This window comes from Manacus candei, unplaced genomic scaffold (genome assembly GCF_025592945.1).
Source record: "Manacus candei isolate 608988 ecotype Guabito, Panama unplaced genomic scaffold, ASM2559294v1 h1tg000011l, whole genome shotgun sequence".
NCBI lineage: Eukaryota > Metazoa > Chordata > Aves > Passeriformes > Pipridae > Manacus > Manacus candei.
The window spans coordinates 828,391-842,372 of record NW_026138059.1 but is presented as its reverse complement, the minus strand read 5'-3'; the positions used below and the strand labels follow the sequence as shown (position 1 = coordinate 842,372).

Genomic DNA, 13,982 nt, shown 5'->3' with positions numbered 1-13,982 from the left:
AGCTCTCTGCAATCCTTTGCTCATACTGAAGCTTAAAAAAAAAAAAAAAACCCTCAAAGTGATTTCAATTGACTTCACACTTGCTGCCAACCTTTCTCCCCTACCCCAAAACAGATGATTCCAACTGCAAAGTGACACAAGTTTTGGACATGTTAGCTGAGCAGACTAGGTCAGATGCAAGTCACACAAAAGACTAAGAGTCTAATGCTGTAGAGGAACAGAGGAGAGCAGCACACAAACACAGTTACATCCAATACTGGTTAGCAGACCCCTTTCTCAGTAGACACTGCCAGTGTATTTTCCCATCAGATGCTGTTGAAATTGTTTGATTTGTGAATCTGGGCAGCAGGCTGTGCTCACTCAGATCACCTAATTACAACTTCACAAAAATAAGTTCTTCTTTAGTCTCTGTCAGAAGTCAGTGCAGTCACCTGAAGGGAGAAGAGAAGTACACAGAACTCTTACATTACAACAGTAGTACGCCTGGTGTTTCAGTAGTGTAATTTAAGATTGATGCCTACCTATGCTAGTTGTTTTCCTTTCTAAAAAGCACTGCTCCAGATGACACTTGTCCATGTAGATGTGGTTCTGCACTGCGGGCTGATGAGACATTTCAGCTTTTAATTCTCTGTACAGCAGAGACTGTCATCTGACACAGCTCATGAGAGCACATGCCATAGTGCTGAGCAAAGTGACTTGAGAAGTGCCTGCTTTCTTACCAAGTTTGTGTTTCCCAGGATTGCATCTCCTTGGACAAAGAAAGTCTAAAGGCTGTTGCTTGGTGTTGCAGATCACCACACTGCAGTGGAAATACAGCTACAAGACAAGAATATTCACATCATGTTTAGGGAAGTCTTATTTGGCATTCCATGTGTACTGACCCCAAAGGATATGAAGGTTGTGGGAAGGTGAGGGTTTGCCTGTTCTCCCAGGCAACTAACAAAAAGACAAGGGGAAAATGGCCTCAAGTTGTGCCAGGAGTGCTTCAGGTCAGATATTAGGAAAATTTTTTTTTCACTGAAAGAGTGGTTAAGCATCGGAACAGGCTCCCCAGGGAAGTGGTGGAGTCACTATACCTGGGAGGGTTCAAAAAATGAGTAGATGTAGCACTCCGCAATATGGTTTAGTGGGCATGATGGTATTCAGTCAGAGGTTGGACTTGAGGAGCTTAGAGGTCTTTTCCAACCTAAATGATTCTATAATTCTGTTCTATGAACTGAACACTTAAGTGGCTGGCCTTTATTCACTCCTCTTAGAACGTTATGCCTTCAAGGAGATGGCCAATAGCCCCAGGCACACCTGGCCACCTGAGGGCTTACACAGCATTGGCTGCAGGCACCACTCCAGGCTCACCTGTTGGGACTGCCAACAGCTCATAACAGAACACAGAGACATCTCACCTGCTCTTGTAGCAGAGTTGAGTTCTGTACAAAGGTGAACATCCTCACTTCAAATCTCTTTAGGTGTTGAGGAAATTCTACTCTGAGACTATAATTAACTTCATGGAAGACAGTTCTGTAGGAGTCTTTGTTGTTTTCACACCTTTTTGGGAAAGTGAAAGAAAATGTCCTTAATCTAAACCTTCAACTAGATCTTTAAACACAGCAAGGAGGTGAGGTACAGGGGACCTTCCTTCTGTTTGCCTTGACCCACAGGGGAATGGATAGATCCTCCCCAGCTCATGATTCCTGTTTTTGGCCACAGTCAGGGGTATTTCTTGTTCTTTCTTTCCAGCTGAAAGCTGTTAGCTAGAAGCACTTCTGGTCACCTCCATGTCCTGCTGCCACCAGAAGGCACTGCCACTGTGCTGACACAAACACAGGCCCCATGGCCTAGCAGCCACTGCCCATCAGGACAGAACAATGCATCCAAGCTGACTTCTATCCTCTTCCCCTTTCCTCCCACCTAAAGTACAGGACTTTGTACTGAACAGTTACCAAACAGAGAAGGGAAGCCCTCCTTACCCATTTATAAGGATGGGCCACTGTGGAAGGCTGTCCTGGCTTTGGGAGTTTGTAGCCCAACAGTCATCCAGGTTGAGGTCCAGTCTTGCATCTTTAGGCTGGAGCAGTTCAACTTCAAAATACAGTGCCTCTCTCAGGTATTTTACCACAGGATATTCTGATTCCTGGTAGGGTTCTGAATAGGATTTCTCTAAAAGAGAGCATTGATAGAGTTTTGGTTTTGCAGAGGAAATATTTGGAAACTTTCTGCTTCACTCTTCTTTTCATCACCATTTACTCTGGCACAGTAATACAAAATTTGGGACAACAAATCAAAACAGAATGACAGAAAAGTAAAATCCAGCAATGAAAGCAAAAATCAACTGTTTTCCTTGGCATTGAGGATCCATAATTGAGACACTCCTGTTGCAAAAATCCATTAGATTAAGATGCTAATTCAAAACTGTCTTGGTAAAGGTACTGAGAAGGGAAAAACAGTAAAAAAATTCATCGAGGCCACTCCAGTCAGGGTGAACATTTGGTTAAGGCTTCAGTCAGCCCTTTCTGCTATTATAGGTATTATTTTACAGCAGTGTTGCACGTAGCTTCTTTCTCTGGCACAGGTTGCAACTACTTTGGTCAGTGCTAAGCCACCTAAGAAATGATAGGAGAGAGAAGCTGACATCACAGCCACTACACAAAACTCGTATCATGCCCAGACCAAGCAGGAAAAACCATACATGCATCAGTGATGCTAGGTCTGTTCCACTACAGTTATTTGGCCATTTATCTGCATTCTGGAATGGAAAACCCCTGTTAGAGGCCTTAAAAAGGTTTTCACCTGATCCTTTAAGATATTCAAAATAGTCCCGGGCAACCTGTTCTAGGTGACCCTGCTTGAGCAGAGTGGATAGATAAGATCACCTTCAGGTCCCTTCCAACTTCAGCCATTCAGTGATTCTATACAGTCTAATCGTAAATGTTACCTTTGAAGAGCTTCAGCGAAAGAGCGAGAGAGCCAAACCCTGGCTTAACATGAGGCAGTGGGTTCTTCTTAGATTCGTATCGGACATCAACAACCTGCTTGACTGCATATGAGCAGACAAATGCCAGCCTGAGAGAAGAGGTTTAACATTAGATTTTTACAACCAAAATAACACATACAACCTTCTTCTAGGGAATGACACTTACCTGTATACTGGTGTATCATTGCCAGGTCTGAAATAGAGTACCTCATTCTCATATGTCATAGTCGTGCTGTTGAACTGAAAAGATACACACCATTACAAACAGGACAATCCCATTAGAGTTTACTTTGTGTTTGACACAAATTCTACATCCCTTAACTGGCAGATTGCACTGAGCAGAGAACACTTAGAAATGGCCAGACTAGCCAACAGCCTTATGTTTACCGAACTAAAGTTGACCATAGCAGGCAGATGTGCCATAGTCAAGAAAGATTATTACCTCGAATATGACATAACACCCCAGAAGGGGAGTACATAAGGCCTGAGAAAAGGATCAGCTGTTCACTGAATCAGTGTATAGAATGAGATGCAACACCACAGAAACAAGTTGCTTTTATGATGACCTGAATTTGAGTGTGTTCTGATCTTATGTTATTTTGTCTGTTTTCTATGTATACAGTACATAGGTATAGCAACAGTGCTCACACTAGTCTTTGTCCACACAGTCATTAGCAACACCTAAACAGCTTCTGCAAGGCATATGAGTATATCTCAACAGCATAAACTTGCATTCAAGTCCCCTACTAAACAACTCAGAGGCATCAAACTGAAGGCTAGTTTCAGAAAGCACCTACGACCTTGAAAAGCTTTTTCTTTTTTCCAGATAAGAACTTCTGCCCAACTGAATTTAGTACCCTTGGAGAGAAAGCATAGATGTACTACTTAACAAAAAGTCAGCTTCTGCTCAACTCTGAACCTCTGAACCTCTGCCCATTCTAGCAGTAACCCCATTCCAGTGCAGAATAAACTTCATGTGACTAAATCCTTACCTTTCTAATTGTTCCACAAGTGTTCACACTGAACTTGAAGGTTGCAGTCTTCTCTGTCACTAGACTGGGTTTGCACTGTCTGTCCCTCAAGACAAGCAGACTAATGTCCAAGTCTGCAATACCTACCATTTTTATTGCAGTAATAATCACAGTGCCATTGGGCAGGCATTCTGAAAGAGAAATCTACATTTTCACACAAATCAGGACCCAAACTCATTTTGTAGTCTAACAATAAAGAGATTCTTCACAGATTTTCCAGCAAGTTCTTTGGCAGCTCAGAAGGAACTCTTACCCTCTTTCAAAAGGGTTTTTCTAGCCAATACTCAGGACATTTAACACTGATGAGTAACTTTAGAATGACTAATTTATATGCTGATTCTCCCCATGCCCCACCAAAAACCCCATTTCATTAAACTCTCAAAAGAGCCACAAAAACCCTATAAAAAAAAGCTTCATGATGTTGGAGGTGAGGGGAAGTAAAGTTTCCCACCTCCTTCCCTTGCTCCCATACTAGGCAGGATAGTCACTACAATATGTAATTTGACTTGCCTCGTTGCATATTAATTGGTAGAAAATCTGACAGCCAAATAGAGTGCATACAAGCATAAGCCCTAGAAACATTTCAGACTACTTGACTTAGTTTTGGAACTCAAATAACATTAATAGCTAATCCCCAAAATGCTATTACGTATTAGCTCTGAAGGTGAAAATCTGCAGGAAACTGAGAAGTCCCTCCTATTAGCCAAGGTGATGCCATCCTTCAAGGTTAAGTAGAGTGAAGCTTTTATTCCAGAAGTATGAAAGCCCTAGAGATGAAAATCATGGGTTAAACAAGAGAATAAAGACACTGTTCAACTAAAGCATTCAAAAACTGAGAGGGCAGGTTATGACAAGGCAAAGGTAATGGTGCTTGAGCAAAGACAAATTCTCAGGCTATATCTTTTTAATCCAGAAGCTTACACAGTGAGCTTTTTCAGTTGTTTTGCAATAGAATGCAATGCAAACTCCACTGCGTGTACAGTTGTCTTTAAAAGTGTTCAGCCTTAAAGTACAAGCAGAACATGTTTTTTTTTCTTGCCTATTTCTGCCAGCGTTAACCAAGGGAAACTAAAGTGTTCTTTCCAAGGGCAGAAAATAATCCTCCATTATTCCTTTGAAGTTTATCTCAAAGGGAAGTCTTATTTCACCTTCAAGGACATACTGTATCATGTTGACATTCCACAGCTGGAGCATGCCTTTTAATTGCCACATGCTGGAACCCTTACCTCATAGTTCACATGGGGAGAAAGGAAAGGGACAGAGATTGCCAAGTGAGTGCCATTGTCCCTCAGACTGTAGTTGTACTTCTGTGCTGCCTCTGGGGTCAGGTGCCAGTCTGAGATGAAGGGTAGCCAGTTTTGGTCCACATTCCCATGAGTGATAATGAGATGAAGGTTCCTCCCATCACAAAATCCTCTCACACTGGGCAGTACTGTAAGAGGGCCAAGAGTCAGCCAGCATGCTAGCTGTGATCACTTTATCACAGTTATTTGGGACTGACAGCTGAAAGTAGCCCAGTTAATAGCAGAGTTCATAGCCAGGTTGGTACAGTTTTGCCCAAGTTCCACTAAGTTTACCTGCATCTCTAACAGCTGACACTGTTATGACTGGGACAGTGAAGGTCTCCTTTGATGGACGGGTAATGAATGCAAGTGTGACATTCAGGGTGTATGCTCTCATGTTGTCTCTCACATACTAGGAAAATCATATTTAGACATGAAAAATCACCAAGTGATATCATCATCTCTATACCATGATATGGCACAGTGTCTTAGTACACACCTCTTTCTTAATGCTTGGGGCATCAAGTGGGACTTGTATTATGTATGCTTTGCTTCCATTAGAATATCTGGTCCTGTGTATTATATATCCATGCTGAACAGCTTGAGGTACAGCAAGAGTTACTCCCTCAATGGTTAGGTTCATAAGCTCCACATCTGGAAGGAATGTTCCCACTGTCACATTCATTAATCTTGTACTCAGATTTGAATCTGAAAAGGAAAATAACATTAAGCTCTTAAGAGTACCAAAAACTTGAATAAATTCAATGTTCAGCTACTTACTGTTGGTTATAGCAAGTTCTACTTGTTCAAATGGTGTTTCTATTTCCTTGATGAATGTATGTTTAGTTAGTCCCCATTTGTTGTCTTCCCACTGGTGTTCCAGGAACAGGTTGATGGTGTATTTTTTCCCAAGCTGTCCACTGCTCACAGAAGTCTAGAATTTCAAACCAGCACCCTTTAGTATAGCATGATTTTACATAAAGTTATATTGAAGCGTCTCAAGGTCAGCTAAAGGCATAGCTCCAAGCAATTACTCTTCTCTGCTCAGGAATCATGAACTTTTGTATCCCTGTGAATTTAGATTACCTCAGAATACTCAGAAGGTTTCCATTGGAAAATTGCCTCCCACTCCCAAGTTTCAAAGCAGCAGGGGACTATTTCACAGTGAGAGGGCTTCTCCTGCAACTTCCTTGGAACTTCAGTTATTATATTTGCCCAGAACTCAGTTCACTCCAAACAACTAGACTTAGATGTATAGTCTCAGCCCATCCTAATATCACACGGTCTGCTGGACAAATGGGTTGTTCCCATTCTCTTAAGTGGTCTGTGTAAAATACAACGGAACCCATTGCATGCTTTACAGTCCTGTTAGGACTGTCTCCAAGGAGTATGACATCAGGACTAATAGGTGAAAGCTCTGTGTTAGCCCGAGGAAAGAGACAAATCAATAGTTCTGTGTAGGATTGTGTCCATCTGTGTTTGCAAGAAAAGAAATTCTTCATAAAGTGGTGCTTACAAAAGCTATCTTTGGTCAGGGCTTCTGGAGTTTTTAATAAATCCTTTGTTCTCCCTCATGCCCATCCTTCATTTGAAAGGAACGAGATGAAGAATTATTCCTCCTCAAAAAACAAACAAACCCAGAAACAACAAAAAAACCCCAAAAGCCAGAATATTGCTTCCCAGTACCTAATGTAAGTCACTAACCTTATAATAGCCTCCCTCTGCACCTATTGGAATCTTCATCATAATTGCATTTAAGTCATTCGATAACACATATTTCCTGGAAGCCATTTCTTTAGCAGAGAGTTTGTGTAGATCCACACCAGCTTCCACAAGCACATCCTTAAAGCTAGTTGCTCCAGCAGAGAGTAGTGGAAAATACTTTGGAACAGTCCAGGTGATTGTTTTGTTAGTGTAATCCCCACCACCTTAGGGACAAGATATGAAAGCTGTCAGCTTATTACTCTAGTTTTAAGCCTTTCCCTGCACATTTCAGCACTGGAGAAGGGTACCACATTTCTTACCTACAGGACATGCCACAGTAGTGTCCACCATCAGGATCATCCATTGATGTTTGTAAAATGTACTGGATCTCACCACAGAAAAGTTGATTCCCTGATCCTGTAGGAAGAGATCTGGTTGGACCTGCACAGCCTGGCAGCTTGCTGGGCCAGCAGGAGCATACCAACCTCAACCAGCTGAACCTGTGCAGCAGTGTGTGGTATTCGCAGCACAACCCTGGTGTCTGTGGTGTTGAGTCCATAACCTGCACTCCAAGCATCGCTCACAAGCAGAGCCTTTTTTACTTCTGGCTGATGAAATACTATTTGCCATATTGAGGTTTCTTCTGATTTTGCCTGCCAGAGAAATTCATCAATAGTTTAAACATGATGTTCAAAGCAGCAGATTTACTATATCTAATAACTTATTATATTGAATTGCCCAGCAGTTTTGTTGCCTTTAAATACTTCTAGTGGGATACCCCTCCAGCTTTACCCTCACACACACACCCCAAAGACTTTCCATGTGAAGAGCAACAGATTAATTGCACTGCAGCATTGCAAATACAGGGTCCAAGAACAAAAAAACTCTCCACAGTTCTCTTCTGGGCCATGGGGTCTTAAAGACAGTTTTTGTTGCACAGTCTCTTACCTGGGGAAGACTTGATTTCTTCCTTGGAGACATAGTCTACAGCTGCCTATATTTCTAACCTATACAAATATACTAAAACCACTTGGTACAGTTTTCCTCTTCCTATTTAAGTACTTTTTGAAAGGACATTTTGTATTGTGTGGTTATAGAATAGAGGAATGGTTGTGCCAGAGGTAGCACTAGCTTTCACTAGGAAGAAAACCTGTAGTTTTACTTCTGGAAAGACAAGACTCCAGTCCTCAGGTGCATCTCGAATGAAGTCTTTTATAGGCTGTGGAACCTCCTTCCTGACAGAAACCTGAAGGAAAAAAGCATCTGTAAGGGGTTTGCTGATAGCACTTGTTTCCTTGTCTTCAACACCCTACAAGTTGTTTTCAATAGAAATCAGCACTTCCTAGATGGAGATGCCATCATGTTATGTGTTATCTACAGTCTGCTTAATTTCAGTTTCTTTTTATTTTCTGCTTGTATTCTAATTTCTATTAGTTAAGACCAGGAGTTTGTTCTTGACTCCCATGTCCTCTTCCAAGAGGAGTCTATTTCCACCTCTGCATTCCTCTTCAGCAAATTCAGCAGGTAAATTTCCTTCAGAAAGTATACATGGAGTTGTTGAGGCAATATTTAGTGAGTTCAATCCATTAGCTTAACCATTTGCATACCATTTCACAACTCTATTAGCTATTAGGGCTCACAAGTAGGCTATACAAGCATAATATAAAAGCATCACTAAACTCAAGCAGCATGCTGTGCATTCACTAGTGATCTGTTCATGGTGGAGCAGTCTGAAGCTGATTGGATGCTAGGAATATGTATTGGAAAGAAAATCCATGAGAACATCTTACAGTACTTACCTCTTTACTTTTAGTACTTTCTCATAAGTACTTACCTCCATGTAGTTACGTTCACATACTAACTCTCTCAAACTCCATGGACCATAATGGCAACTTGCACTTTTCAGATGAGATGTAGCATTTTTCATATCAGGAGTACGAGATGCTTTGATTTGTATAGTTACTGTGAATACATCTTTCTGCATGGACAAGGGGAAGATTTGCTCGTCACTCTGATTTTTTTTCCTAGTTAGGCACCGCCTACTCTCATGACCTAAAAGTAAATTACAACACTCACCCACCAGCCTCAGTAGAAAAGCATGACTCCATAGTGAAGCATTATCACTTTCAACTGAACTCCATAAGATATATGTATATAGCAACAAAAATACTTTGGGCAGCACCTTTGTCCTTTTGCAAGGCTCAGAATTGGACAAAAAACCCCCAAACAAACCAAAAATCAAACCAAACTTCAAATAACAACAACAACAAAAAAAAAAAAAAAAGAAAAAGAAAAAAAAAAATCAACCAAACCTAGACTATAGCTGATTTTGACATAGTAGCAATGAGCCAGCAAAACAAAACAGCCTAAGCTTGAGTTTTTACCCTGAGCTGTCTCAGACACTAAACAATATTAGGGCAGAGTGCAACACAGCTGCCAGACAGAACTCCTTATTCCAAAAGGAAACAGTTGCCCTTCAAGGGCACATGATATACTCCATGTGTTCATCTGTAGGCCATCCAAAAATCAGTACCATGGAATATACTCAGATCTCTGGATAAATTTGAAAAGAATTCAATAATTTTCTGCTAATAGATGTTCAAGACATTATGACACTTCAATTAATGCCTATCAATAATTTTGTCATCTTTTACATAAAGGTCATATATAACAGCACTATGGTCCAAGTGTTTATAACAGACTTACCTCTAAGTGAGCATGGCAGCTTGTTGCAGAAGCACGAAACTCAATGCTACTCCAATTGCTGTAAGTCACTGTATAGCCACACTGTGCTGCCATGGCCTCATCCAGCTCCCAGGTTATGCCAGACTGATCTACGGGCAATTAGTGAAGAGCTGTATTAACATGTATAACTTCTGCTCTGCAAACTCCTTGAGCAACCTGCCCTTGCCCCAGAGTTCAGCTGAACCTGCTCTCATACAGCCCAGCTGTATATCCTGGGCTCAGAGAACTGCAAAGAGAGCTGAGACAAAGTCTATGGAAAGAAAGACAGGTAAAATTTTAGACATGCTAGGACGGGGAACACTTGAAGCTCAAGAACTGGAGATGGAAAAAAACCAAACAAACCAAAATCACCAACGTGGAAAGATTAAATCCTAAAGGGGCAAACCCCACAGTAATCTCAGAACAGTCAGTTAGGTCATCAGTGTCAAAGCTGTCAGGATTGACAGACAACAACCTAGCAACACCAGGAGGTGACCTGTGGCTGGCACAGGCCCATGTTTTTCTGCCTGCCTGGTCAGCAGAGTTTTCAGGAGACAATCTACCAGGATGATGAACAGCTTGGATTTTTTTTAGTCTACCAAATTGTCTTTGTGATTTTGAGCTTTTTATCAATTTTCTGGTTTAGTTGTTTTGGGATTTTTTTCTTCCAAAAATAATTGCTTTATGCTTTTAAGATGTATATAATTGCAGCTGCAGTGTCTTTGTATATGAATGAAGGTGCCTAAACAAAGAAAATATTTCAAACGTTTTTTGACAAAAGTTAACATTCTAGAAAACTGGATGTTATGGATTATACATAGTTAGGCAGATAATTAGTATGGAGAACTAGTTCAAGGCCACATTTACATTTTATACATATAATATCTTAGAGCAGGTGTTTATAGCCTAAAAGCTATCTCGCTGTGCCCTTTCAGGGCATTCTGTGGCACTTTTCACTCAAATGCATCACTTGCTGACTACTAATCCCATAGCTAGAGGGCCTAGCTAATTTTTCTTAAATTTCATTAAGTATTTATTTGGCTCCACCAAGCTGTAAGCCAAGAAGGTGAAAAGCCACTAATGCAAAAGTCAGTAATGTAGTGCCAGCTTCAAGTAGTGAATTTTCAGAATAGTATGTACTGTTATTGGAGAACTTCAGGAAGGAAATACACTGGCATTGATATGCCTAGAAACTACTGTACACATTTTAATTTGAGTTCAAAGGTAGCAATACCAAGTCTACTCATGGCTAAATTATCACAGAACAAGTCTACAGGATAGGTTATACAGAAATCAAGGTATCATTTGGCTTTACTTAAAACAAGGTCTAACCTACTAAGTCCTATGACATTAAAATAATCCAGGGGATTCTAGTATAGAAGGACCTCAGAGAACTTTAAACATTTCACCATGTGTAATTCCCCCTCCAAGTTCTTCTATATCAACTTACCAACAACAGAAAAAGATAAGTATTTGTCCTCAAAGTATTCTGCACTCAATGTTATCCGCAGAAGGTTCCCCAAGCACTCCAATCTCATGGGTCCTGCATTCAATGCATAGAAAGGCTGGTATGTAGGAGATTGAAAATATGATACAAACAAATCTGCTGCTTCCCAGATTGCTCTATAAAGTCAGTGTTGTGACAGTCATACACTAGCATCTCTGGTCAGGAAGTGATAGAGATTGTGTTTATAGTGGCAATAATTCCAGGATAAAAGCTAGCCCCGAAATTAGTATCCTAGTAGTAACTGTGCCTGATCATCTGCCAATGCTGCCTGCAACAGTCAGTCAGTCATGGAAACAGGATTTTGGAACAGGGTCAAAAAGGTACTAGATTGGCTGCCCCCATCTGAACACCTTAAATTAAATAAAACAGAATATGAAAGTCCCACACATTCCTGAAAAGAAAAAAAACCAACCCCTAAACCAAAAAATCCCAAATTAAAAAAAAAACAAAACAAAACAAAAACCCCACCACAAACCCACAAACAAATCACAAAACAACAACAACAAAAAAACCCCAACAAAAACCCCTCCATCTCTACACATCTATTCACAAGAGGAGCCACAAGTCAGTTTGCGTAGGAAGCAGCCACATCAGCTGTCCATTAGCCTACTCTGGACACTTGCCCAAGTACCAGTACCAGAAGCCAGCTCCTCATACTGGGAAAAGACCACACAGGAGCAAAGAAGATGGCTTAAGAAGCTCCAGTCCCAAGCCATGACCACAGCATAAACCAGGCTACAGCTCTCAAACCTCTTAGAGGCAGGAAGCAAGTATTCAGTACTTGTTACTGGAGTCAGGAAGTGGAAGCATTTGCTTAATATGGCAATATATAAATCTAAAGAATGTCCACAAGTAGAACCCTGCGTGTTTGGAACTTCTCAGGGAAACGTGCAAGTAAAGCTGCCACAAGAGCTTCAGACTCTTCAGAAACACGCACATAAACACATATATCACCTACGCAAAAGCCTGGAAACTGATGTGAAATCAGTTTATAGCAGCATTACCTAGTCTGTCTTGGGTCCATACTTCAGAGATGAATATACCTATTAGTAGCAACCTGCAAAAGAAGACAGGGATTAGCAGCAGCTTCAGCTGTGATAACAGCTTGCTAACACATTTCTTGCTTAGAAGGATCTAGTCTGAATCTTATACTACTATGACGTTTAGAGCAAGAACTTTAGACTCAGAAATCAGAAAAAGGGATATTCATAGTCACGTCTAGAAAAGGTAAGACCACTTATGTTTAGCAGCCATGGAGTTCTCACCTCTGCACCAGCCTCAGCTTCATTGTGCATTTGCTCAGCATCTACTTGTGGTTTTTTTTCCTTTATAGTCCCACACAAACAAAAATCACCTTTGTGATTTGAAGCTTTGCATAGAAATCAAAACCCTTCTGACTTCTCAGTCTTGGTTTATACTGACGAAACTCCTTCTCAGCTGTTTACCCTCCTAATTATGAACCTCTAATGCACATCACCTGATTATTGGCTTTACTGATTAAATCTGCTCCTATTTTGGTCCCTAGGTCTCCCTATTTTTATATGGTTGCCAGTTCCTAACTATGAGGTTTTCAGGGGATAGGATAATTGGTGCTGTTGTGGTAAATCATGAGGTAATCCACTGTTTTGGAGTTACTGTGTGGTGGGCTGACCCTGGCTGAGTTGCAGGTGTTCCCTAAAACCTCTCTGTCACTGCCCTTCTCAGCTGGACAGTGGAGGAAAAATATAAGGAAAGGCTCATGGGTTAAGATAAAGACAGGGAGAGATCACTTGCCAACGACTGCTGTGGGCAGAACAGACTTGACTTGGGGAAATTAGCTTAATTTATTGCCAATCAAATCAACCTAGGATAATAAAACACAAAAACTAGATCTTAAAATCACCTTCCCCTCACCCCTCCCTTCTTCCTAGACTCAACTTCACTCCCAGTTTCTCTCTCTCCTCCCCATCAGCAGCACAGGGGTAACAGGGAATGAGGGCTGTGGTTGATTCATCAGATGTTGTCTCTCTACTCCTTCTTCCTCAGAGGACTCCTCACACTCTTCCCCTGCTCCAGTGTGGGGTCCCTTCCATAGGAGACAGTCCTCCATGAACTTCTCCAACGAGTCCTTCCCATGGGCTGCAATTCTTCACAAACTGCTCCAACGTGGATCTCTTTCCACGGGATGCAGTCCTTCAGGCACAGACTGCTCCAGCATGGGATGCCTGCAGGGTCACAAGTTCTACCAGCAACCCTTCTCCAGCAAGGCCTCCTCTCTCCATGGTCCACAGTTCCTGCCAGGAGCCTACTCCAGTGTGGGCTTCCTATGAGGTCACTGCCTCCTTTGGGCATGAACCTACCCCAGGCTGCAGGTAGATCTCTGTGACCCCCTTGACCTCCATGAACTGCAGGGGCACAGCTGCCTCACCAAGGTCTGTACCACGGGCTGCAGGGGAATCTCTGCTTTGGTGCCTGGGGCACCTCCTGCCTCTCCTTCTACACTGACCTTGGGGTCTGCAGGGCTGTTGATCTCACATATTCTCACTCCTCTCTTGTGGCTGCACTTGCATAGGGTCTTTTTCCTCTTCTTAACTTTGTTATCCCAGAGGCACTTACCTCCATCACTGACAGGCTCGGCCTTGGTCAGCAGTGGGTCCATCCTGGCTGGCATTGGCTCTGCCGGACATGGGAGAAGCCAAGCTTCTGGCAACTTCGCACAGAAGCCACCACTGTAGCCCCTCTGCTGTGAAAATCTTGCCACTCAAAGCCAATACACCCTGTCTCCT

The 13,982-nt window shown here is 41.8% G+C and overlaps 1 protein-coding gene across 1 annotated transcript; it reads right to left on the bottom strand.

The window, feature by feature from the left end:
* Positions 1–376: 376 nt before the first annotated feature.
* Positions 377–13,268, bottom strand: LOC127466907 (uncharacterized). Its single transcript, XM_051778306.1, has 22 exons — positions 13,100–13,268; positions 12,222–12,274; positions 11,161–11,253; positions 9,693–9,820; positions 8,821–8,964; positions 8,149–8,232; positions 7,472–7,639; positions 7,307–7,403; positions 6,987–7,210; positions 6,063–6,216; positions 5,782–5,990; positions 5,577–5,694; positions 5,226–5,431; positions 4,649–4,766; positions 3,961–4,130; positions 3,135–3,208; positions 2,930–3,057; positions 1,965–2,154; positions 1,401–1,542; positions 720–816; positions 522–600; positions 377–431 (listed from the first exon to the last, which is right to left on the bottom strand). The coding sequence occupies exons 3-21, from the start codon at positions 11,246–11,248 to the stop codon at positions 527–529; spliced, it is 2,613 nt and encodes an 870-aa protein (XP_051634266.1). The 5' UTR covers positions 11,249–11,253; positions 12,222–12,274; positions 13,100–13,268; the 3' UTR covers positions 377–431; positions 522–526.
* Positions 13,269–13,982: the final 714 nt, after the last annotated feature.